The following is a 27,573-nucleotide window of genomic DNA, read 5'->3' on the forward strand; positions in this document are numbered from 1 at the left end:
ACAGGTATCTTGGTGAGTTTTTCACGTGGTAGACTAGTTCCACGACATGTTTTGATTACATCTTAAAAGCGTGAACTGATCTGCGTTATGCAGCATATAGGGCTTTCTTGTTGTAGCACAGTCTCTGATACAGTTGGCTTTCAGAGAAGGACCTGAATTCCAAGCATGTTTTTTTGGTCTGAATAAAGAAGGAAGATTGGTTTAGAAAATCCCAAAAGGAAATGCTATTTTAAAACATATTTGTAGTCATGTGTACTATTCCCAGAGTGGACATAGTTTAATTCACAGATTGATTGAAATGGAATAGTGGCTTTTTTACCCAAGCAGTGAATTCAGCCATAGTAAGTAAATTATTTGACTTCAGAAAAATGGTATTAAGTAGAGGATTGCCTCAGGAATTCTGGACAGCTCTCCCCTGGCTGCGTGATCTGAAGTTAGCTGGTTTGACTGTTGGGAGCCTCAGTTTCCCTATGTAAAAATAAGGTTATTAATTAAGGCTGTATTTAACTTATTTAAGTATTTGGGATTGAGGTGCTATTTTAATATAGCATGCCATACAGAATTACTAGGCAGCCTGAATAGTTGTCGTATTGTGTGAGAAGGTATCTGATCTGCACTGTACCTTCCTCTCTCTCTCTCTCTCTCTCTTTTTTTTTTTCATTTGGACAGGATCTGAGATTAGATGTTCCCAACATTGATCATGTTATTTGGTTAGATTGTCAGAATTACTTGTTTGTAAGAAGATACTGAAATATCAGCTCTGAAAATTTCTTTTGAAAGCACAAGGACAGGATTTGTAGTTCTTAAATTTTATTCTTTTTAAATTAAAAATAAAGATAAGGAGGTTTGTTTTGACAGCATCAAAGGAATATGCTGGTTTATTTGCAGCTTTTGATTTGGGTGGAATGTATGGAGCTGTGTATTTTTTTTGTGTAGCAATTTATGTTGTGAATGTTTTGGATAGTCTCTGTTTATATGAAATACTAGGATTGATGTCTTACTTTCAGCCATGATTTGTGGAAAATAATTGTGCTCCTGTGATTTTTTTTTCCACTATTTCTTATCTACTTGAAATTCCTGAGTGAAGAAAAATGAGTGTTTTCTTTAGAGCTGGTGTTATTTAAAAGATTTAAAGATGATCATGAATATAGGTTATTTAAAGAAATTTTGTATTTGCCTTTTTCATTTAGCATGAATTATTTCTGGAAAAATACAAATGAATATGTTTGAGGCAACTTCAGTTATGTACCAGCAATAGCAACCTAATTTTACTCAGCAGTTTTAATTATATTTGAAAACCCTTCCTATAAACAGAAAGATAGATTTCTCTGGCACAGAAAACTTCATGGTGCCCTATATTCAGTGGTAATGAAAAGCACCAGGCATATATAGATAACTGTTAGTTGGTTGTATTCTGTTTACTATCATTTTTAAAAAATGTATTTTTGCTTGATTCAGGAATTTCCACCATCCAGTAATGCTGACTGGCAATTTATATTTCCTTCGGAGACAGATAAGACAGCCAAGGAGAGAAGGCTGGATTCTGGAGCTGATTATAAATGTGGTATTTGTAGCGTCTGTAAAAGTTTCACACATGAAGCAAACTAGTTAGCTTGTATAGCATCACATGATCAAAATATTTTTCCCCTTGCTGCTGCCAGAAGCTATCTATTGCTTTTCAACAATCTCACTTGTTGGGCACCACGCCAGGATGTTTAAGACAGCCTCTTACGTGAGCTGTTCCATTCTTAACCTCTTTGACTGAAGTGCCATGACCTTCACATATGTAGATTAGCCATGTGCTCTGTGAATTGAAACTTGCTGCCTCAGGAAGAAAGGGTTTTTCTCTTTATTCCTCAGGGAATTTGACAGCCATTCATCCCTGACCTGGGCAGAGGTAATGCAAGGAAATTGGATTCAAATGGAATGCATATAGATAACACATGGAGGCAGTATATACAGACAAGCAGCTTTCTTACCTTGCGAGAATGGAATAATTCGGTCGCAAAGATAAGCTGCTTCCAATGCGCTGAAAAACAAGTGTAAAGAAAGAAGTTTGAGCAACATTTTGTTTATTTTGCATGGTAGTTCCTGACTGTATGTCCCTTGATTGCATTTTGAGGAAGGTTTTCTCTTTTTCAACCTTGTGTCTTCAGATATTTGAAAGAATGTTACGGAGAGTATCTCTACAGGTTTTCTTTAAAGGATCTTTTAAGTTTAAAAATTGTCTTTTCACTAATAAAATATATTTATTTGTATTGTATAGTGTATTAATTTACATTTTTTTTTCTTTAAATCCTGAAGCTAACAAATATCACTTGTGATAGCCCCCCTATCTAGCACAAAACCGTCTTCCTGCTAATAAACTCTAGGAGCTGCTACTTCAGTGATATTTTTTAGAATTTTAACTTTCTGTAAGATGCATTTTTTATTGTTGTCATCGAACATGTGGTGTGCAAATACAGGGAAAATAGTACTACAAAGTATTCTGTTGTGTTTTTTTTAAGTATTAAAAACACATTTTGCTTTTCTAATAAACCTCATAACCAGACCTTTTAATGTTTTGATATAAATAGCAATTACACTAACTGAGATCCAACCACAGTGAAAAAGAAAACATTCAAACTCATTCAGAAGAAAAGTTCCCAACTTAATTGAGTTCTTCCTTTAAAGAGGAGGGTTGGTTGGGCAGCATCTGTAGCAAACTGTCTTATATTTTAGGAACAGTCTTCTTGAACTTCTCAACGTTTTGATATAGTTGCCAACATTTAAAAATAAATAAAAAGATTATTCCAAGAATTATCTAGGGATCTGAGGGCTACCACAGCCTAAGCTGTCAGGAGTTTTATGTGTGAATGCTGTTGACAATCGGAACATTTTCTGGCTGATTTGAGGCCCTCAGCAAGTTTTGGATTTAGATTTGGATGTGTGTTAGTTGCCTAACATATCAGGGAAGCATTTAGCTGTACAATTTTTTTTGTCCATAATTTGCTTCTGTGTCATTTCTTTCCTTCCCAAAGTCCCGCTACCTTCTTTTATCCAAAAGTTGTTATCTTTGTGTGCTCCTTTGTCTTGTGTGATATTTCCTTCCTCTTTTAAAACTTGGTATGTCCAAATTCATATCTTCCTCATTTTCCAAATCATTGGAGTGATGGAAAAGCCATCCTTACTGTCTTCTGCCATTGCAGAACTAGGTGAGAATGAGTAGTGTGACCATACAACCAGGGAGGAAGTAGCCTTTGAGTGACTGGGATACCCCTCTCTGCCACTCTCTACCCCACTTGCGTTTGGTCTTCTCTGTCCTCCAAGGAGCCTGTGCACAAAAATTGTTAGAGGAAGAATAACAGTAGGGAAAATGTGTTCGCTAGCCAGCTGCCTGTGTAGGCACTACTAGTGCTGAGAGGTCAAGTTGCATTAAACAAAAACAAAACAAAACAAAACAAATGTCTTGACAAGAATTTGCAGCGCGACAGGAGATCGTGCAAATAGTTATCCGAAAGGGCCTTTCTTTTCAGGTTCCTCTAAACATGATACTCTTAAGTAGTAGCATATGGAGAGAAAAGAAAAGAGGGGGAAAAAAACAAAAAGAGAAAACTAAGATGGAATGTAAATGTGACATGGACACTTTCTCTTTATCTGAAGTGGCACTGTCTCCTTCAGTCTTCTTGGGGGTAGAGGGAGCGTTCAAATGGTTATCTGATGTGGAGCATTCAGTACCTTGTGTTGCCGCGCTTTCAGATTTATGCTTGGGAATATGTGGACAATCTTTTTATTTATTTATTTAAATCAATCAAGTTCATTCTTTAGACATTCAGCAGAAGATCCAGATGGATCTTCTTCAAAAAAGCAGCTTTTTTTCTTTTTGACCTTTGAGGATCAGAGGCTTGAAACTAAGCAGAAACTAACAGGAGAAAGGTTGAAACACAAAAATGGAAGAGGATAATATGTATGGAACTAAGCAGGCATGTGCCTTTTGTGCAGATATCAAGCTAGAATTTCTTGGGGAAAAACTCTAGAAAACTCAAAAGCCTAATTTATTTACCTCAGTGTAGTCTCTGTATTTCTCTATAGCCTTTTGCTACGTTCTTTGAGCACTCTTTCATCAAATTTAGTGTTGCTATAAGTTCTTGCACCTGAGGGTGAGTCTAATGATCATCTGAAGCTGATCCAAGACTTCACTTCTGCTGAAAAGACCAGTGCCACCCTTTTCTCAGCTCCCTGCTGTTTCCCTTGTGTCATAAGGTGAGTCACATCAGCTCATTGTTTTGTCTGAAAACTAATCCTGCAAAACAAAACCCTTGAATGATTAGCTTTCAGCCAGATCAGTGAGCTGATCTGACTTGCAGCACAATCTTACAAGCACGGAAGTAAGGCAAGGGAGAGAGTGACAAGTGCAGGTAAGGGTCAGGGTGGGATAGTCCCTTTTGATAGTGGTACAGACTTGGACCAGCTTAAGCTTGTTGTGAAACTGTGTCTTGAGTATAAAATCACTTTGTAAGTAATCATGGGTATTTAATTTCTCAGGATTTTTCTGGAGCAGGAAATCATTAAAAATGCCGTGGCACAGAGTAGGAAGGAGATTGAAAAACAAACAGACAAGCAAAAAACCCTGAAGGTGATAATTATACAGAATGTGCTGATTGCAGTGGCCAAGTAAGTGTTAAATGTCTTTGAAATACTAGATTTTCAGGGTGAGAATCATCTGACCGCATGTGTTGGAGGCATCTGTACCTGATGTTATTGTGTAGACTTTTCTTACCTTTGGTGGAAAGAAATAGTCATTTCTTGGTGCAAATCATCTCATGCTAACACAGACATGTAATATAGGTCTAATGAACCATGCTCCTGAAGTTCCATGTTTTTCCACTTACTATAAAGAAAGTCTAGGCTGTTTAAGCTCAGGTGTTGATATCTAAAGTCAGGTGAAATGAATTCCACCCCAAATAGCATATTCAAAGTGGAATTGAAAGGAAAGGAAAATGAATCCAGATTTCTATTTCCAGTTGTAGACTAACCTTTCTCTCAGTATCTCGTTAAAACATCAGAACTGGTGGTTTTAATATCCATTTCCTGTCAAGCCTAAGGTATGTTTCCTTTTGTTCTTTTGTAATATCCATTTGGAGTTTTTCCTGCTGTTGCTTTTCCTTTGCTATGTTAAACTTTTTCATGTAACAACTGTCAGTATTTCTTTTAAAGAATATTTGTAAATAAGAAGCGTACAATAGTAAGCATACTTGCAAATCTGAAAATGGCTGGCATGAATTTCCAGGTCAGTTGACCTAAACATTTAGGTATGCAGTTTTTGTACGTAAATGCGAACTTTAGACTTGGAAATAGGGCAGAAGTTTTGTCACATAGATATTGATTTACAATCCATCAAAAACTCTTTGTGTTGCTAGCACTTAAGCTGTTGTTAAATAGACACTTTTCTGAAGGAGCTGCCCATGGTGATTCTGCCTCCTGTCTTGCTCCTTACTGCTCTTAAGTCTCCCCTGCAGTAGTTGTGGTGTGCTGTTCTGTGGGGCTTTGCAGTGAACCATACAGGTGAACTGATCCAAGTTAAAAATGAGCCTGAAGAGCACTTTGTTGGTTTTGCAGGCATTCAGGCAGAGGTTTCTGCCTGCAGAGCCATGGGGGAGGCAAGGAGGCTGCTGGGCTGATGGAGTGTTCCCTGCCATCCAAAGAACCATTCCTTGCTGGAACAAACAAGGCGCTTTCAGGGACACTGCAGATATACTCCCAAACCAAAATTATGAAACTATTATTACAAAATTATGACCAGATTATTCCAAAAGATAAAGTTCTTCAGAAATGTGAAAGAAGGCATGGAGATGCCTAGCCTGGAAAGAACTTTTTTTTCCTAACAGTTTGCAAGAGGCATTTACCCACACTTCCTACAAAATGGTTACCATACTCCTTAATTATCTCTAGGGTCACTTAATCTTTCTTTGCAGAGTGTTTGAAATGCCCAAACTAAAGTATTATTGCTATTAATAATTTCACTGACATCTCTGTGGCAGAATGTCTGTGCTTTTTCATTTTTTGAAGGCTAGTGTTTTCAATGTAACCAGTATTTCTGTTTACTCCCTTTTTAAGGGATCTTTCTCAAGAAGAGTGACTATTTATTTGGTTTTAACTTGGGCTTTTTTGGCTCCATATCCCCTGAAAACTTGTGTGGTTTTCAAAGGATTCTGAAGAGTCCTTTTTTATACTTTGAAGTTCAACTAGTGGCATGGTTTTAAGATAAACTTTTTTTTTTTTCCCCTAAGCACATGAGGGTAGGAGGAGGAAGCACAGCTTCCTCAAGGTTGGCTGAAATGTTTTAACTTCTATAGCAAATGAGGTGTGAATCAAATTGTCAAAAGGATAGAGACTAAATTATTAAAGCACTGCCTGTTTAAACTAGCTGGCAATGTACTATAAAAGGTGTGAGTCTAATAGTCAAATGTGTAAACAGCACCTTATGCCTTCCTTATACCTGGTTTCTCACCACTTGCTTTGTATTATGAGGGCCTAAATCAGTGTGAGAGATATCACAGCCATTCTCAAAGTGTTAGTTTATGATGCTTCCACTAGAATAGTCTATTACCATATAGAATAGTAGATAGAGAAACATGTGCAAGGAAAATTAATTGAAGTAATTCATCACTTAAAAATGAAAAAGGATCATCAAACAAAAATAAAAGCTAAGTATTTATGTGCCTCTATTGGAATTAGTGACCATTTGTTTTGCTAGGAAGTCTATGTGGACTGGGCACCTAGTGCTTGTCTACACAAGGAAATTTACCAGTACAACTATGTGCTAAAATTGTATGCTATAATTATACAAATATAACTCCCCACGGAGACATTCTTATTCCAGAATAAGAGTTTTCCTGGTTTATCTTATTCTGCTTCCAAAGCACGTAACCTTAAGTGGAAAAGGGTACTCTTATACCGGAATAAGTTTCTACCCTGAGTTAGTTACGTTGGTGTAATTATACATTTTTTTCCTTCAGTGTAGACAAGTCCCTAGTGCCTTTTCAGTTTTGAACTTTAGTTAAGAATTTCTTGGTTGTGATAAGTGTCTAAGCATTTTCATAGTATATCTTCATAATGGGACTTGGGTATTTAAACCAATTACTTAGGCCAGTTAACCGGTTTCTGGGTTGTGGGTGACAACAGGAGATAAAAAGGGATCAAAACTCAAGTTCCTGGATGCTTCAGTATATCTCTGGGTTTTTTTTTCCTCTGTGGTCTTACAACAGCTGAAGTTCAGTGAACAACGCAACAGGTGGAATAGTCTGTGGCGGTGTAATGGATTCTCCTGTTTCTCATCATTCCTTGAGTTTTGTGCTGTGGCTCTAATTGCAGGTATCTCTGTGGATCACAGAAAGAGACTTCCTTGATGAAGTTGACAAAAAATTGCTTCCAAAAATGTTAATTGTGTGGAGAATTGCTGAAATCTGTTGATCTTCATGCAAGACAGTTGCCAGTTATGACTGTATTTGGATGCTTGACTTCTTTGCTTGCTTGGCACAAGCTGTACAAGGAGCAACTTGGACTGGGTGCAGAGGGAGGGCAGGGTATAGGTGCAAGTGCTCTTCTGGTATGTGATGCAGTCAGAGGAAGGCTGATGTTGTATTAAAAAAAATAAATTGTTTGGTATGGATGATTTCTCTTGCCTGGTTCGGTCAGAAGTGGGCACCTAGAGCTGGGTATTTACGTGGCCTGTGCTTTGATGTTGGCCATCTTCTCTGGTTCTTCTCTTTCTCCTTTGCGGGTAACTATAGCTGTGACAAAACCTGCTCCTCTCTTATATGCCAGGAAACCTTTGGGCTCCAGCGTTGGAGATCATTTCTCTAGCCATTGTTCCCATCTTGCATGGTCCCATCATCCCCCACCCTGGTACCTTCCTTTCTCCTGAAGGAGGCGTGTTCAAGCTGAAAACCCGGTGCCCTTGCTATAGGCTGACGGGGACTTGGAGCAGGTCATATGGCTCTTGTGCAGACTTTCCCTAGCAGTGGAACTGAACCTCACTTTTGCTTTTGTGTGTATCTCTGAAAATGAATAAATACTAATTTCTGCCCAGTGTCTTCTCTTGTTTGTTTGTTTGTTTTTTGTTTTGTTTTGGATGCCCTTTAAACTTGTTCCAGCTTCAACTGAAGTCTACCTTATAATGCAACATGGCACAGACAGGGGTTGTTTTGTGCTGATGACTCCTGCCAGCTACTGTCTGCTGTTGGGGAACAGGCACTCAACAGAGTGAAAACTCTTGCCCTGGTGCAGTGGGTGGTTTGAAGACTTTCTGCGTAAGGATGTGAAAGCCTTAAAGTGGAGGGGCCAAGCAGTGAGTGTGCTTTTCAGCCCTTGCACCTTATTCCCAGTTTGTTCTTCCTTGCTCTTTGATGGGTCTTCTCCTGTGGTGTATTTTCCAGTTCTTTCTTCTGTTGGAACCTTGCTTTTCCAGGGTAGAATTAGCATGTCGTTTTCCAAGTAATCAGCTTTTTACAATGGGATGAGCGATGTGCTTAGAAATGCCTGTAAGTCTTTCTTAACAGGGCAATATGGGTAAAGGATGTTGTAACTATATATGCTGTAGTACACCAATATTTCATATTTAATGGATGCGTGTGGATGTTATTGCTTACAAGCACCTTTGTTAAAAGTTAGAGGAGGATAATGGGAAGCTGGAAAATGCCTGCTCCAAACAGATTGTTCATCCTTCAACACTTGTACTCACCTGCGGAAAGAGTGGTGCTGATGGGATGTTTAGGGAGCCAGGCTGTGTTTATTTTGGGAGCCTGGAATGGTCTTGTGCTTAGAATACAGTGGGGTTTGTCCTTTCCCTCACACCTCTCCAGAAGTAGAAATATGTAAATATTTCTTTACAGTATTTTCACAGTTTCTGCAAACATCAAGACCAATTCCTTAGAAACAGTTTTTCTTATGTATCTCTTCTGCTTCTTAAGAAGTGACTGGTTTGAAAACATCCCTTTTTTGTTCTCTTAATTTTCTTTTATCAATATTTCTAGTATGTTTGTAGCATTGCAATTTCCATGTTGCCTCATTATGCCAGAAATTGAGGATTATGACTTCAAATGAAAAGCAAATTGCAGAAACAGGAGAAGTCTTAAAATAAAACAAAGATGTTGTAATAATCTCCAAATCCTAGAAGAAAAAGGCTGAAAGGGACATCAAGAAGTCATTTATTCCATCCCTCTGCTCTGAGGCAGGATAAGGCAGATCTGAACTATTCATGACAGATGTTGCTCTGTCCTGTCGTTGTTTAATAGTAAACACTGAGCAAAAAGGAATGCTGAAAATTATTTATACGTATGTTTTTTTCCCCTCAAAGCTTTGTGCATGCTGAATTTGGCATGGAATTGATATGGGAGGATATGGGGATTCATACAGGATTGCTTCAAGTATCTGAACTGTTGTTTCTAATTTTTGGAAACTTCATACTTTCTATCAAAATACACTAATGATGTTTGTGTAGTTTCGAGTATAATACAAATTTCTGATTTTAATTGGGAATTTTTTGTTAATATATATTTTTTCCTGAAATGATTCATTTTCTGCATTAACTTTATAACCATTTTTCATATTCTTGGACATTGGTAGATTCCATCTAAAATGTGTAGCGTTTCTTCTTCATATTTGATAGTATTTCTTGTATAAAATCGCTTTCACTTTTCCCTTTTGTAGTCATTTTTGTACATGAGAGCTGAGCAAAAAAATAAGGGATAGAAATGTAAAGGGAGATGGAGAAGAATGTATCCAATAAATCACAGTATTTAGCAGTGGAGCTGGGTGTAACTATAATACCAGGTTAGATATGAAGTGAATAATGTGGCTTTAAGAAAGGTGGGTTCCCCCCCCCCCCCAAGAATAAATAGAATGTACATTTCAAAATTTTACTGTGGTATCTGCAGCTCTTTAATCCTAAGCAGAAGTTTGCAAATGAGTGTTCGATGAATAACATCTTTCTAAATTGAACAATATCTAAAATTGGAATGGCAAATACTCTGTTGCTAAAATGAGTCTTTGGGCTTGTTTACTCTATTTTACCTTTTAGTTATATCAGCTGAGAAACATCTGTCTTTGCTGCTAAATGACCTCTTTTGACTAGTCCAAGTGATTTTGACAGAATGAATGGTCTTCAGACCTCATCAGCTGCAGGAAGAGGTTGCTGCAAATTGCAGTCCTGGAGAAGAGAGTAAGATTAGACATAAATGTTCTCAAATTGCTATCTTCCTCAGAAATAGCCTATTCAAACTTACAGGAAAGATTCCCCATACCCGTACTGCTTCAGTATTTTTGAAGGCAATCATTTCCTCCTCCTTCTTCAACTTTAATCTGATTGTTAATTTTAATTCTGTTCTAGATTTGGTTGGTAATTTTAAGAAATAGAGAATACCATATTTTGGGTTATGGCCAAAGGAGACCGAAAGCACCCTTATTCATTCTGAATATTCTCTCTGATAAATCGAAGAATTTCTTTGAAGTGCTGTTAGGAGATCTGTGTTGCTGTCTTCACATGATGGCTGATGTGGGCTCTCTTAAGGACTGGGGAATAAGAGGTGGGCCTGGAAGACAATAGAAGCCAGGAGTTTTCAAGCTGGCAAAATTTAAAAATAATGGTTCCTACTGTGGGAAAGGGGAGGAAATCCCATGACTGTGGCATAGTCAGATTTCCTGTTAACTGATGTTATTTGGGTGAGAAATACTGAAGAAGTGGATCAGCTTTCCTGCTTTTATATCTTTCAAAACAGATATCTTGCATGTTGATATTTAAATTAATTTTAAATGGTATGATATTAAAAGCAAATTATGATTATATATTGAAAACACATGTTTTCTTTGTATATAAACTCTGTATGCATAAACTGAAAGTTCTTGATAGTAGTTAAACTAAAACCATGCACTTAATTCTGAACATCCAGGATAATATATTGCAGAGGTAGTCGTACCCATGATTAATCCTACTTCCCTGTTTTTTGTACGCATGTTCTTTGTGGTGAGATGCTCTAGGATACTTTTCTAGTTTACTTGGGTTTGTGGAAATGTATGTCCCTTTTGGAGTGATTGGGAGAAGAGCACTGAAGATGTAGCAGCATTTGCTGGTTTTGAGTGAGAAGTAGGTGGAGTCAATAGGGTTAAACCAGAATTTGATCTGGTTTAAACCCAGGCCAGATATTTTCCTGAGCAAACTGTAGGAAACTTTGTATTAATATTCAAATAAGGTTTTGGAGAACTATTCTGTGAAGTTCTTTGGGAGTTCTCTGCAAATTTTTAAGTTTGTTAACAAAACCTCTGAGTATTACAGCTGATAATCTTTTTAAATCAGTAACATCTTTCAATTTTTTGCTAGTCATTTGTTTTGTATACTTTACCAAAAATATGTTGGTATAAATATATTTATATATATATTCATGCACACACACACGCACACACATATATATGTGTGTATGTGCGTGTGTGTTGATCTAAAGAACTGTGTGACTTTTTTTTCTTGAACTGAAGAAATGGAAATTTAAGTCTGTGAATAGATCCCTCAGGGTCTGGAGTGTTTGACTTGCCATGTGGGTCTCCTGATGTGGCTGCTAGGTGCACTGATTGGGCTGTTTAGCATTACCCTGATGCAAGGTGTCGTTCCCCCCCCCCCCCCCAAGAAAAATACCTTTAAAGGGAAATTTACAACTGCTGTAATATTTGTCCTTTTAATTCCAAAATCCAGATGAAGCATAATCCCAGGAGTGTTGTTTCACTGTTGCAATGTAATCTCTTTCAGATGATACATGATTTAGTTGGAAACAAATTAGCAGCTATGCATGCCTAAAGAAAGCAATTTAATAAACAAGATTTTTTGTAAGACCTAATCAGAATTGTAAAATGATACTTGGGAATCAGTTACATTATACAAAAGAGCTAGTGTGGATGTAGGCATGTGTGTGAATTTCACGGTTTCCAATCACATTGTTCACTCAAGTAATATAGCGGCTTTGACCTTCAGTCTATTTCTTCTGATTTATTAGTTAACTTTTAAATGCTTTTGAATTAATAATCTAAATCTCTTCTCATAACTCTAGTTTGCTCTGGTGATTTGGTTTTTTAACTACTGGACAAAAACCTATTTCCTAATGCTTTAAACCACCTGCTGGTGAATTTTGTTTGTTTTGCTCCTTCCCAGAAAATTAGTTTCATACTCCTGATAGCGTCAGCACTGGTGAGTGCAAATAATGCACTCGCCAAATGCAAAATAATAACGGACAGTTATAAATGCAAAATGATAATGGGCAGTTGGTTACCAAAATTCTGCTGCTCTGGGCCCACCACGGAAGTGTCCAGCCCCAGACTGATTAACTGACTATCTGTATCTTGTTGGCCCTTTAACTGAGCGGACACCGCTGCTACATTTCTCTAAGTGGGACTGTGGTTTTTCGTGATGTCCAACCAATGTTATACAGAGACTGTTACAGAGCAACTGGTGAAAGAAAGTGAACCAGTTAGTTTCCAGGTGACTATTGTATTTTTGTACTATTTACAACAAAGTTTTCTCAGCCTTTACAGGAAACAGTGTTAACACAGAAAATATGTTAAAAGAGAAACAGTTTCTTGGCAGTTGAAGAAGTGACAGGGCTTCTGTTAAAGATCTGAATTTGCCTTCCAATTATCCTGATCCTAAAAATATCCTTTAGGAATTTTGCATATATTCGCTCTTGCTAGGGGCTTTTCCTTGTTTTCTTATTTAATTAAAACCAGTTCTTACATAATAAATAACAAGAAAACTGTTAGGGTTGAAAAGAGAAAATGCTGTATTAATGAGTAGCTACCTGCTGTGAGGCAGGAAATCAATCAATACAGCAAGTCAGCGCGTTACACTCCTTTTTAACATCCCAGTCTGCTATTGTTTTCTTAGTATGAGGAGGGTGAATGATTTTTCTCCTTTTTCTGAGGCTCCTGTCTTACCAGTGTGGCAGAGGAATTGTTTTTTATAATTCTTTGCCGACCATTTCTCAGTGGGGCCAGAACTTTCTGAACTTCCTTTAGTTGCAGTCTCATCATTGCTATTAACAAGGAAAATGACTTACTGCTTTCTTTTGCCCTGTGGAGTTTTCCATTCTCTTATCCTTGTATGCCTTTTTATCCCAGTATCCTACCTATTTTCTAAGGCTTTTTTTTTTTTTTTTAATTTTATCCATCACGAACTGGGAGACATGCAAAAAGAGGAAAAAACATTTCATCAGTCTCTTCATACCAAAGCAACTTGTGCTGTGTGCATAGAAGAGATCAGCAGGGCACTTTGCAGAGAATCTCAGAAAAGAGTGGAAGAGTATCTTTCCCAGCAGTCAGAGATGAGAGTTAGAGCTTGGGGTGGGTCTGTGATTTCTGGAATATCCATTAGATTCTAGCATAACATGGACTCTGATTTATCCTGGAATTGCTTTCTGGTGAGGTCCATGACAGATCTCAGTAGTGAGTGTAATTCAGTCTTTGAATAGTCATCATTTGCTTTTTTTGTAATACAGTCATCTCAGAGCCTGACCTAGAAAGTTTAAATTTTGTTTCATTCAGGTGTATTTGATGAAATACAGTGCATAGGGTTGAATTTGAGAGGTTGAGGGACTTATTTTTGGAGTTATCTGAGAAACAGGTCAGTTTCTGAAAGGTATTTATAGTTTTCCAAGTGGTCTAGGAGAAACTTAATTTTTTGCTTAAAAAAAAAAAAAAAGGTTTCCAGACACCTTTCTTTCATTTGAAGATAGCTTTCTGAAAGTTTAAGTACATTGTTACAACCTACAATATTTCTCCTTTTAAAAACCTTTTAGAGGTTTCCTCTGTCTTAAACCCCATATTTTTGACTCCTAATCCTGTTTCTCATTGATTGTAATTGAATCAGTCTCCCTAAAGTCTTCTCATCCTGTTCCTTGTTACGAGTGCTTATAATGCATGTTATTATGAGAGTGAAAACACAGTCACAGAAAGGTGAAGTGATGTGCTCATGTTTGCATAGCAGGTCAGCTGCTGAGCCAGGAATAGAAGTCCTGTCTTATGACTCAGTGCCCTAACTATTGGCCTGCGCAACCTCTCCAGAACACTGGTCTTTTCCAAGAACATAGTAGCTATGGGATATAGAAGTATAAGCGAATATAAAAGCTTTGCTTTCAACTTTGGCAGAGCTTTGAGGTTTTACGTAACTTTAAAATGTGAGTGGAGGGGGAACTTTATGAAAGAGCTTATAGATAAGAAGTTCTGTAAAGTTATGGTTTGCTTTGCTTTGTGTAAAAACAAAAAATCTAATTGAAAATAGCTTTCTAAAAGGTTGTGGATGTGAAAAAAGTTCTAAATGCTCGAAAGTCAAATTCTGCTCCACAAATAACCTTAAGAGTGGCCTTTGATTAAATCTTTTGTATATTCAACAACAAACTCATTTTATGCAACCACAACTATGATAAAATTGAATTAAATGGACCTGCTTCTAAGAAACTAAGAGACTGAATAGCTGAGCAGCACATTAATTCAGTGAATGGAAAATGGGGAGGCTGTCTGAAACGGATAGGAAATGGTTTTAACATTCTATCAGGCTAAAGACCAATTCTGTAAAATCACTGTATTTGTTTTCCCCCCCTACCTCCCCACCCTCAATTTTTAAATAGCAGTGCTCTTCATACTGTCAGAAGTCTGTGTTGTGACACCCCTACTCAAAAGTTATGACAGCAGTGTAATGACAGCTACTGCCTCTTGAGAATCAATCAGGCAATTAATTTTGTAAATGAAATGCTGATTATACAAAGCTTCACATGAGAGGCCCAGTGATTAAAATCAATTTAACAAATTGTTTCAGGTGGGACTTGATTAATAATTTGCCATAAATGCTGAGGATATATGACCAGCATACTTTCGTGTGCGTGTGCGTGCGTGTGCACGCGTGCGTGTGCGCGCGCGTTAATATAGAACTATATATAACACTTGGAGTGGAAAAAATTTGCAGCTAACTGTATGTACTTCTGGCTTATGACCTAGTTGTGATTGGTTATACATTTTTGTGGGCACACTGTTCTCCCCAATATTGATAATGTCGATTTCTCAGCTATTTCTCTACAGCAATTGAACACAGTTAATCATTGATTTTACTTTTGCTAATAAAACTATAACTGAGAAAGTGTTTCAAATTTACTTGAATTTTTATTATCTTTACTAAGATTTTTTTCCTTAAAATTTGAAGTAGATGCGAGATTTTTTTTCCCCCTGCTTTTGTCTATTATCAGGACTTTCTGTATTTTTCCCTCCTACTCCAATACTTCTCTGTAGGGAGCCTTCCTGCAGAGCTCCCCTCGTTCCATTCAAGGCTGCTCTCTGCTCCTTGCCTGACAGACACTATTTTTAGTACATCCTTTTCTGTCCATCTAACCCTGTGTTTGTGTAAGAGCTCTACAAAGTAGGTAAGGGAAATTTTTTTTTTTTTTTTTGAGTTCCAGATGGCAGCCATGCACAGTGAGTGAAGGTGTTTACTTGTCTAGGAAGCTGAGAACCTCATTGCCAGACAAAATAGAAGAAACTGGTATTTTGGGTGGGGTTTTTCTTTTTTTAACTTACAATTTTGTGGGTTTATGAATGGATTTTTCTTTTTCTTGTTGAACCATAGCACTGAGGAGGCCTTAGGACTCCGATGCATCCTCTGATGAATCTAGCCTGAAAACTTTAAGATATTATTTTCCTTAGTTATCTCCCTTGCTCTCCTGCCAAAGGTCACTATTTCAGTGGCAGAAATGGCAGAATGAGATGCATGCCCATGTCTTGTGTGCTGCGGTGCCAAAGCTGTTCTATTAATGCAAAACCATCCTGCGCCGGCAGTTTAAGTTCAGATGCTGGACTGTGAATGGGGGTAGTGGAAGCATGGACATGATCTGGCAGCAAGTGGGACAGGCAGCTGGAAATGATATGTCAGATGGCTGCAGATGGATTTGCTATAAGATGTCTGTAAGAGCCCTTAGCTTCTGCCCCACTAGAAGTTACTGTTGACTTGCTGGAGAGCACTTTGACGGTAGGAGACTAGAGCTTCTGCCTGCCAAAAGGAAGATGATCTCCTTTGTATTGAGCATCCCATTCAGAAAAAAACAAATATAAAGAGAGGAAGATAATTCTGAGTCCTCCTATAAGAAGCTTGGAATTAAGAAAGTGAGTTACAGGATTCAAGCACGATGGGGTGGATGACATACCACGATTGCTCTGAAGTCAGTGGAAGGCATTACCTGTATGTCATGAGTCGGCAGTCGCAAAAAGCAACTTGAAGGGTAGCAGTTCTGAGCTGCATAGCCGTGTGAACTTGTCTGAAGATGTAGGGTTACTTATGCCATCAGGTGTGACAAATGCGTGTAAATGCTTTTTGATGTCTTAACCTTTGCTTGCGCTTGTAGAGGCAACGTGAAGAGGTTACTTGTATGTAATTCATTAAAAACAAATTTCTTCCCTTCGCTGTGTTTGTTGTGGTTTGTTCATTCAGTTGTCATTTTAGGTTTATCCATCTATAAAATAATAACTAGAGGATGGTTGACTCGCAGACCTTCCAGTTTTTAGGCAGTGTAAAAGGGACTTGGAAGAAAATTGAAAAACAGGGATACATATACTCTCTCCCACAACCCCCAAAGACGCTTGCTTGTGTAATTATTTATATACACTCTAGCGGAGTAGTAGTAAATTTTTGGTTGGGCATAACTTTGATTTTCTTTTTTTCCCCCTTCTTTAATTACATACTTTCTGTTTTGAGTGGCAAATTATATTTCTGAGGTCTCCCTGCAGCTGAAATCATACAGTATGCAGAGAAGACAGGAAATTTTGATGTTTTTTGTTAAATCTGTGCTAGCATACGCTGCTTCGTTCACTGGATTTTCCTTCATCATAGGCTTATGATGAACCTAACTCTGTCTTTGCATGTTCCCTGTTGTGTTTGTGCAACGGACGATTTTTAAGTTTTAGTAAAGCATTAGATAGCAGACTGACATTTCAGAAAAACAGGAAGCATGTTTGCCTGCCACCTTTCAGATTTTAATGTTATACATTAGTACTGTTTGTAGTAATTTGCTTCTTAAATGGTATTTAAAACACACATAGCGAGAGCTGTGTTTTGATACGCTTTTGTCGTGTAGAAGCATTGGCTGAGAAGTCCTTGTACATGTTCATACAAATGATGGCATTATCTAGGAATGGATTATCTTCTCCCCAGTTGCATCCTCATGCCAGCTGTGTCATTGTATTATAGTGAATACTCGTGATTATCTCTAGCGATAAATTTGTAACTTGCTGCCTGACCTAGAGCTGAGAACTCCATGCCCATCTTTTTTGGAATGTCAGTAGCTGATTGTCAGCTGTCTTTATTACGAGGTTTCAAGGTTTTGGTATTAATAAAGAGGCACATATGTATATATTTTTTTAATACAGAGACAGAAGCTTTGGCTCCAGAACAATGAATAACAAAGAGTTATTGTGTTCAGTAGCTCTAGGAGTTTGAGGGCAAGCCTGTTTGAGAGTGTTGAGTTTATGTTGTTTTGTTATAGGCACTAATGATGTAGCATTAGCCGTTGGGATGCACTGTGGCTTATAGTCGCTTTAAATTGCAGCGTTTGCTGTTGTCAGCCAAACCAGTGCTGCTTTCAACTTTTTTTGTTTAAACAAACAAAAAAAAGCACACTTTCACTCTGAAGAGTAGTTATATCTCATATGAATACACTTGTCTTCTAGTGAGTTGCTCTGTCTGCCTCATGAAAGAACTATACCATCTCCAAATCCCACTGTGGCCTTTGCAAAGTGTCTCCCCTTCTCCTGTGCCTCCAGACTTCAGTGGCAGGGTTCTTTCTGGCATCTTGAAATGGCAGAGGTAGTATTTTGGGACTGTGATCAGTGCTGTTCATGTTCATAAATGTCTTTCAAATTAAATTTTTAGGGTTAAAAGCAGACTATACATTGATAACTCAATATAATAGTATATATAATGCATATGTGACATAGGTAATATCCCAGAAGGAAGAGCCAATACATCTCGGTCAGGCTGCTGCTAAAATTATTCTGATGTGCACCCTGCCTCAGAGCTTAGCAGAGATGAGATATCTGGGAAAACACTGGTTGTATGATGACAGAACATACAATTTTTTTCCCTCTTGCTTTAGCAAAAGGTAAGATTGAATCTTCAGATACTTCAGGGTAGGTGCTTTATTTGATTGTTTCATCTAGGAGAAGAGTGGAAATGGTAGTGACACTGAGCTTACAAGTGAGTGTAAATATTAATTTTTCCAGTTTTGCTTATAGCAGTGATGCCGAGTTTATGTATTCTTTTTACACAAAACACACAAAAAAGGAGCAGGTAGCAGAGAAAGGTTGTCACTTACTGTTTGCAGGCAGTGTTGGCTTTCTGATCCTGCCTTCATGGTTGGGCTTGATCTAGAGACTGGGAATGAAACCCAGACCCTATTGCAAGCATTAGCAAAGCTTCCACTGGGTGTTATAATGCACTCACAAGACACATGGTAGGCAAGGACTATTATGAAATGTACTGCTGCTACAGAGCCTGGTAGTACCTGTGCAAATGAATCTGATACTGACATAAGATAGGCACTATAATAAGCAGATTTATAAATTAAAATATTACTGTGGACTGAACCAAAGAACAAGACTGAAGTATTTTAAGAAACTGCAGATCTGTCCAAAGTTTAAATAAAACATGATAAGTTGAAGAGGAGGTGCAGAACCAGAAGCAAAATGCAGAATCCACTCAGGCTTGCCTGGCAAAATATGGCAGTAAAACACAGAATGAGCAAACACCAGCTAAATCGCTAAAAAGGTAATGCATGTATTGGGGGTAAAATAGCACTAAAGAAAAAATGGGTCCTTCTGTAAATGAAGGGAAAGGAAATGGATATTGATCACTGCAATGACACTAAAATAAAATGAAAATAATTAAAGCTTTGTAATACAGCTTTTAATAGAATTAAGTAAGTAAAGGCATGGAAGATGTGAAAATGTTTGCATCATCTGTTTCTGATGATAATAGTGTCTACTAGTCTTTGAAAAAGCAGGATGCAGTTACAGCAACTCTGTCATTTTTGAAGAGTGTTAGAGAGCAGGTGTGGAGGGGCTGGTTGTTGATATTTAAAATATGAGGAGGCTTAGACTTGTCATAATGATCACTCTAACACTAGTCTTTGAAAACTCTTGGAACTAATATTATAAAGAAAAAGTTTGAATTTGTTTTAAAGTAACCTCCAGATAGGATTGCAATGTGTGTTTCTGAACTAATTAAGTGACTTTTTAAAACACTGTGGCTGAAAGAAACTCTCTTGCTATAAAAATAAAACTAAGTTTAGAAGAATGCTAAAGCTGAAAATTGTGCATACATTAAAGTTAGAAAAAGTTGTAATTAATTTTGTACCTCCACTGTAAAGAAAACACAGTACTCAGTGAGCAGCTGGTTGTTGTTGTTGTTGTTGTATGGCTCCAGGTCTTTTTTCCTGTACGCTGTTCAAATGCTGTTCTGAAGACAAAATTCATTTCTTGTGAGTTTTCTGTGGTATTGATCGCAGTCATATTAAACTCTAAAATCACCTTTCTGGTGATGAGATGGTCTATTTTTTTTTTTCTTTCCATTTTTGCAGTTGGGAAACTGAGGCATTATTATAGGAATTTTGAATGGCATGTCTATGATGGCTGTTGGTTAAATTTTCTGGAACATGCAGCTTTTGAAAACACTTACTTTCAAAGCACGTCCTTCATTAAGTTCAAAAGTAGTTGCAGTTGTCAATATGCAAAATTTCTGAAAATTATATCCCATGATTTCAAGTCAGGAAACAAGCGATAGATAAAACTGGTAAATTTGGGGGGTTTAATGATTTATTCAGCATTACATAAACTGTGGCAGATGCAGGGGTAAAATCCAGTTCAGCATGAGCAGCATACAGCTACGTTAGTCAAAAGGTCATCTTTCCTCTTTCTGCCATCTTCTACTTCATTCACCGCCCATCTTCTAACTTCTGCAGCAACTGAAGCGTTTGGTCCTATGGCACAAACCAGCCTCCTTCACTACACTGCTGTCGGCTCATCCCTAGAGTAGGCCTATCCAGTGCCTGGGAGAGAAAAAGTGTGATCATGTATTTAAAGACTGACAAGGTTATATCTGTGAGGGAGCCAAGTTTCATGTTGCATGAGCAAACTTAATTCTAGCAGTTCTTAACTTCTGAGTACATAACTCTGCAATGGTAATATTCTTTTAAGTTGGGGAAGGGGGAGACAGCATTATTACTTTCTAGGTTTTGTTATGTCTTGCAGAAATATGTTGATGGCCTCTGAGTCACTTGGAGGTGACCTTTAGCTGCACTGTGCAGACAATTATGGTTTAATCTAAACAGTAATAGGAGTAAGTAATATCAATGGTAGGTTGGCACCCTGTGTAGGGACCAGCCAGTGCATGGAGATGAGGTGTGCTTTCTCACTGGATTCTCTGGCAGTAGAAGATTGTTGAGACTTTTCATGTATTTAGGTTTCTTTTCAGATTACATTTTTGATGTGATATTAACAGTGCAGTGTTCCCAAAGAGTGGGGCAGACCTCCTGGCTAGGCCTGGGCATGTTTCAGGTGGGTGCAATGCTGAGCTAGGCTTAGTGGTGCTCTCATTCCCACCCACTTCCTCCTGCTTCTCTGGAGAAGAAAGCAGTAGGGTGAAGCTGGACCTTCCGTCTTCTGCCTGCTGTGGCAGTGGATCTTGTTACTTAGTGCCACAGTCTTACTCCTCCAATCCTAAAGATGGTCAGAAGTCTCTACTGTACTGCTTCTTGTTCTTCCCCAGAGACCTTGGAGGGAAGAGGGAACAAGCTGTACTGACAGCTAGGTTGGGTCTCTCTGGGTTGTCCCAGTAGTTTACCTGGTCATATTGACTGCTCTCTCAGTCTAGCCCTCTCATGTTGAGATTTCCAGTCCTTGATCTTGATGCCTCACTTGCAGTACCCCCAGGAAGTTTGGAGTACCTCCAGGTTCCTCATCCCCATAGCCCAGTGACCACAGCCCCCTTCAGTGTCAGCATTATGCCAGTCACCTACAGCCCCTGGTGACTGTGGAGTTCCTGTATTATCTCAGGCTCTTCATCCCTCCACCCTTTTGAGCCCTCATGTTCTCTGAGGGGAAGAAGAGCAACTGTCCTGGAGAGGAGGGGAAAAGAGAGGTGAAGGGATGGCAGGCCAGGGAGGAGAAAGGAAGGAATGGTGAAATGGCAGTGAAACTCACTCTTCAGACAAATGAACGAATGAAAAACCTCCACCAGTTGGAAACTGCTAGTCCAGTGGGTGCAAACTCTTCAGCCCATATCCATTGAACCTCCTGGCCTCATTTTTTCCTCTTCCCTTCAACTCTTCCTGCCTCAGTTCTGTCTTCACTGCTTTTCTTAACCCACTGTCCTTTCTTTGTCCAGCAAATTTCAGGCTACCTCCTTACACCCATGTAACTCCTCTGATCCAGCCTCCCTGTGCTCCATGACACTTATGCTCTCTGATTTCCTCCTTTTACACTCCTAATAAGCTGGTGAAATTTAGGTGTTCTTTGCAGGGATATGCTTCTTGCTTTTCTCTAAAATCCAGTGTCACCCTAGCAGATTTTAATTCTCTGCCCCAAAGTATGGTATTCAAGAGGTATTTTTAAGTATTTTATGTAAGAACATAAATGATGTATTTTTCTGTGACCTCATTCTAAGATATAGCTGAACTGTTTTTGCTGAATTTTCCAGAGAATTTCAGCCTCAGGCATACATATGGCCTGGAAAATTTCAGCCTAAATGCTTGAAGTCTGGCAAAGTTTATATGCACCTGAAAATAGAGTCTTCATAATGGAAAGTGTCAGACTGTTTTAACTGTAACTATCTGTATTCTAGTTAAGTATTGGATGTGGAACAGAAAATGTTTCACTCAAATTGGTTAAAATTGAATTTGAGTAAACATTGTCACAGGAATTGAGACCTAGAAATAATATTCTGAAACAAAAGATGGTAGCAGTAAACAGTGCTGTTAGGCTTCATAGGAATCTCCTAAAGGAAACTCAAGACTTGCCTTAAACAGGAATTTATATTTTGGAAGAGGAATGCAACAGATGATAGATTGAATGAACATTAAAACACTGAATATAGTTAAAGTGTCTTGGCCTGTAGCGGCGATACTTAAATTGTCCCTTGGGAACCTGTAGGAAGGACTCTTTGGTTGATCTGCTGAATCTGTGCGTCTGTGGTGTTTTCAGTTAAAAGTTTGGTGAGAGTGCAAAATGTCCCATGTAAACAATAGTGTTGTCAAGGGTCTGGTGGCCTAAAGTGTTTGGACGACCATTGATTTGTTTGTTTGTTTGTTTTGTTTTTAAGTATAAGATATAAATAGTAAATTAACCAGAGACAGTTAGTGGTGAAAAATAGAAACTTCTAATCTGGCCACAAAAAAGCCAAATAATAAAAGGAAAAAATGCTGACTAATATTGAGTCAAAATTAGAAGCGAGCATGCAAATCAGTATGGTAGCGAAAAAGGGCAGTGCTCTTCTGAAGTGAATGGACGTGTTATGTCATGAAGGAGGTTATAATTTCCACCTACGCAGCTGTAGTATTACCACATTTGAAATATAATCAGTTTGGGTCACCTTCCAAGCAAATAGGTATTGCTAAAGGTGGAGAAAGCAAAGCCAGTGAAAACAGTAAGAATGTCTGAGTAATTTATTTGCAATGAAAGAATAGTAAGAACAAAATATAATAGCTTGGTTAAGCGGTGACTAATTTGGAGGGGACATACCTAGTGCGTGTTTGAGAAAAACACTGTTTTAGTGGTGCAAACAGCAATAGTGGGAAGCAATAGGGATGGCAGGGAGGAAGTAATTTAACTTGTCAGATAGTAACTTAGCCAAAAAGGAGCTGTGGAAGCCATGTTATGTAGGATACTTTAAAATGAAACTAGTGAACAGTACATTTTAGGAAAACATAAAAATGTGCTGTAGGGAGCTGCCCTGCTTCTTAGGGGTAGACTGGTTGGATGAATTAATAGATCTTTTTCCTTGGGAAGAGAGGCAGGGGGGGATCCCTTTCATTAGGATAAGATTGCACATTTTTTAAAGGCTTTGTGTGTGTGTGTTTGTGTGTGTGAATATAACTGGCGCTCTGGAATTAAAAAATAGATGTCATATTAACATTACAGTGCTAGACTTGAAAAAGTACGGTATTTTTTTTCTGGTTCAGTTAGTCCTCAGTAATAAAAGATGAGAGTAATGCCACACAATGGTTCACATCAGTTCTGAAACTCTTACGGTGCTTGGTAAGTCCTGCCAAAAAATCTAAAAATAAAGCTTCCATCTCTTGCCTCCCATCCCCCTCCATCAGTGATTTCAGTTGGATTTTCTGAGGTCTGTTAAGGAGGCAAATAAACTTTCATGTGAAATGTGGCTTACGACTTGTTTTATGATCTGGAAACTTATTAGCACACATGATAGTGATATGAAAGCTCTGAAATACAGCATTCTGTATGCACTGCACTTCTTGGAAACTTTTTCTTTCCTCTTTTCCTTTTTTCAAAGTAAAAGCTGGACATTTTCTCAAGGTTGAAAAGTTTACCCATTACTTGTGTCTCTCTTGATAGGCATGATTATGTTTATACATTGAAGTCAATGTTGCTAATTAGTTTACAACAGTATACTTAATTGTTTCTGAAGTTGAAATTTATAGGGAAATTATCATACCTGCTTTTTTGTAGGTAAAAGACAACCTCTAAATTTGTGTGCAGGTTTGCCTCTCTCTTCCCCACCCCTGTAATGGAAGTCCCAAACTCACCTTTCAAAAGCTCTTCTAATTAATATGAGTACCAGAGTATGATACTCTGCCTGTTTGTATGTCAAGTCAACATCTGATATGTTCAAAAGAAAGGTAGAATGTATGGAAGAAATGCATGTGTAATCTACCCACAATAAGCATGACTAATCTGACCTCTTCCTTCCAGTATTCTTAAAATCGTTCTTTGCTTATGTTCACTAACAGGGCAGTCCAATGGATCCAATGGTCATGAAGAGACCTCAGTTGTATGGAATGGGCAATAACCCTCATTCTCAGACACAGCAGAGCAGCCCATATCCCGGGCAGTCGTACGGCCCTCCCGGCCCCCAGCGCTATCCGGTGGGAATGCAGGGCCGGGCCCCGGCAGCCATGGGAGGAATGCAGTATCCACAGCAACAGGTTTGTGGAGGATTTTTCTGTGTTGCTTTGGTTTCCCTCCTCTTCTTCTCTTCCCTTCTGACATTGTGGTAATGCAGAGGGCACAAGAAAAAAATTCGGGCATAAGTATTTCTCTTTCAGAATGAGGGTGAAGGACTGTTTTAAAACTAAATATATTATGTTGACAGCTAAATGTTTTCTGAAGCTTCACACCATCAGAAAAGAGTTTATTTTGTTGCTGGTATCTTTTTGGAGTGAGGAATGTGTTGAACATCATCAGCTTTCTTTCCCAGTTGACGTCCTGTAGCCTTGTATATTTCTCTGGTTTTTTTTTTAATTATTCCACTTCTCTCTCTCTCTTGCTCCTTCAAATAGGTTTAGATGAAAACCTCAAGCTTGCATCAGTATGGCAAGACTAGTGTTGTCAATTGCGTACAAATTGGTTACATATTTACATTAGCTGATATTTTTTCTTCCTTTTAGTAAGAGCTTTCTGTAGTTTTTCTATTTTTTTTTCTCCCCTCCTTACCAACTCTTTAAATAGTTGACTTTTTTTGGTATCAGAGGGCATATAAGACTCTCCTATGATCTGTTTAGATTCCACTGTTGATGGCGACCTTTTCTGCTGTTTTTCTACCATTTAAAGAGGGTTAATTACCAGTGCTCTTAGTGTATACTAAGGAAGACGTAGTGGTTTTGTAGCGGGGAAGATAAAGCAAGGTTATACAGGAGTTATGTTGGCAAATTTTTGCTAGATTGTTCTTGTTAGGATTAAGAGGGAATTCTCTACTTCGTTACAAGCGCAACAAATTACTAACTTGCTAATTAATGGAAAACAGCATTTTTGTTTCATGCATCTAACAGGTTGCAGATCAGTCTATTTTTACTTCATTTATTGTTAAATATAGACCAAAAAAACCCCCAAAATAACGACCCACCAGACAGACGGGGTATTTCTAGCTAATTCTAGTACCCACGCACTGGCACAGGATGTTCATCAAGTGACTAATTACCAATAGTTTCAAATATACTAGTTGGGTGAGTAGTACCATTTGTCATCTGTTTTCATTTTTATTCTTTGTTGAATAGATATTTACTTGTTAGGAAGAGGTCCTTTAGTTTAGAAATGGCAAACAATATATTCTGTTGCTAGCTTAAGACAGCAAAGGGTTTTGTCAAAAGTGAAAGAGGGTGAAACAGAAAAAAGGCTTTTTTTTTTTTCTGCATAGCTGTGGCCAAAATAAAGTTATTAGAACATATTTTTAAATTTTAAATGAGTTATTCTGTGTTATGTGGAGATGAGTGTTGAATTTTCACTTCATTTGCTAATTGCTTGATAATTGTAAATTATCCGTCAGCAGGCAGTGACCTGGCACAGTGATTGGCTGCTGGCCCTATCTGTCTTCTAACAGCATTAATATAATTGGCTGAGCAGCAGTACAGTTCTGAGCACTAATGCTCTTTGGGGAAAAAGTGAGAGGATAATTATGACATTGAATTTTTATTGAACGGACATCACCACCTAGGCATGATTTTGTTTTGGACGGCCTCCAATGCGTCGCGTGTTTGGTTTGTGAACCTCTAATGATCTGAATCCAGTTCTTTTCATATTGCTCATATATTACCACCTTCTACAAAGGATTAAAATGCAGGAATGCAGGTTTGTAAATTGAATTGCCAACTTACCAGCTGAGTGGTAAGTTGTCTTTGGCACAAGATGCCACAGTTTGATTCCTGGCTGGATTTTTACTCCTGTGACATGAATATTAAATAAGAGCCTAGCTATGCTTGTTAAAATTGGCTGCATAGCGTGCACCTACTTCTAGATATATAATACATAAAATAAATAGTATTGCTGAAAGTTTCAGAAGATGAATCTCAGCACTTTCTGAAAATTAGAGTCCTTTACAGTGTCAAAATGAATTAATCAAAAGCATGAGGCACTTCCGAAAACTTGATCAGTTAAGAAATACCGAGCCTTAAATACGTACGTTGTTCAGATTTAAGTATTGCGCAGAGAGAGCATTGGGTAAATGGATTATGAGGGTGGAAGTGTCACATTGTAGGAAGGGAGGGAAACGTTTATAAGGGAGGTTGTTCTTATTTTAAGTTATAGTCTGCTGTTGCCCAGAGATAGCTGAGGGTGTCAGTTCTGTTTCCTTGGATGAAATGAGCAGGCTTTTTGTTAGGCTGTAAGGATTTTAGAATTTTGAGGAAGACCTTGAAATGTGAGTCTGGCTCTTTGTCAGTGACTGTCATGGCTTGAGGTTAGAACTACGGGACTTGACAGATTTTGACTTGCAGGTTATGCTGCTGGATCCCGCAAATGAAGAAATAAAGATGAAAAATAACACCCTGCAGAACCAAGTAAATTAATGGAAGTGATAGAAATGAAGATAATTGCTGTAATATGACATAGAACAGCTACCTATATCTAAACAGAGAATAATGTATTCCTATTGGAAGCCACGTATTCCAGCCTGCAGTCCAGAGGTATAGGAGAGACCTCTGAAGAAGGGAGGCGTAAGGGAGGTGTAAGCAGTAGAAGATTAAACTGAATGAAAAAGGTGTAAATGTTACCAGGTGCAGTCATCCTACGTATCTGCTCTGTGGTGTCAAACATTGGCTGCTAACCTGTTAAAAAGGAATTATATCTATGTAGTGCTGCAGACATTCTCTCACAACAACCATTTGTCCTGGGCATGCTTGATATCAAATAGAAAGGTGGAAATAAACCCCTACATTTTCTTATAATTCTGCATGGCAATTGCAGGATATTTGTATGTTGAAGAAAGTGCGGGATATGTTCTGTGAAATGGATGCAAAGGATGCTATGGAGAGACCAAATCTTCCAAGCTGTTGAACAAGAAATCTCCTATGAGTTAACAAATGTCAAGCCCCAGAACAAAACACTAGACCCGCTGTAAGGGACAAAATTTGAAAGGTAGATAATCTTTTTGCGTCACTCACTAGTGTAACCAAAGCTAAAAGGTTTGAGGTACATAGATGAACATGTAAGGAAGAGAGGTAAAACTATGGTGAAACTAATGATAACCTGAGTTTTCTCTCTCTTTTCTAACATTTGACAGTGAAGATTCAGAATTCTCATGCAGAGATGCATTATGGCTTGTTGCATCAAAAAACTAAGCAATTGTTGAAGAAAAATGGCTGCAGCATTTTGTCAGATTTTAAGGGCATGTCCAGTTAACTCAACATGAGTCAAGCAAATATTTGAAGTATTTGGACTGATTTTGGTCAAATTATCTAAATGACTTAGAAGATGAAAAATCAAATGATTTGGTAAGTGTACCTGTGTAAAAGGGCAAGTATAAGAAAGGAAGATATTGCCAGAAGAGTCATATACTTTATTTATAGGATT

At 38.1% G+C, this 27,573-nt stretch overlaps 1 protein-coding gene across 7 annotated transcripts in view; it reads left to right on the forward strand.

Moving 5' to 3' along the window:
- ARID1B (AT-rich interaction domain 1B) overlaps positions 1–27,573 on the forward strand; it is a 347,057-nt gene that overhangs the window by 10,214 nt on the left and 309,270 nt on the right. For all 7 annotated transcript variants that reach the window (XM_067293600.1, XM_067293595.1, XM_013958989.2 and 4 more), the window contains one exon: positions 24,021–24,215. In XM_067293600.1, the coding sequence (XP_067149701.1) occupies positions 24,021–24,215 (195 nt within the window). The remainder of the gene's footprint in view (positions 1–24,020; positions 24,216–27,573) is intronic.

The sequence above is a fragment of the Apteryx mantelli genome, chromosome 3 (assembly GCF_036417845.1).
Source record: "Apteryx mantelli isolate bAptMan1 chromosome 3, bAptMan1.hap1, whole genome shotgun sequence".
Taxonomy (NCBI): Eukaryota; Metazoa; Chordata; class Aves; order Apterygiformes; family Apterygidae; genus Apteryx; species Apteryx mantelli.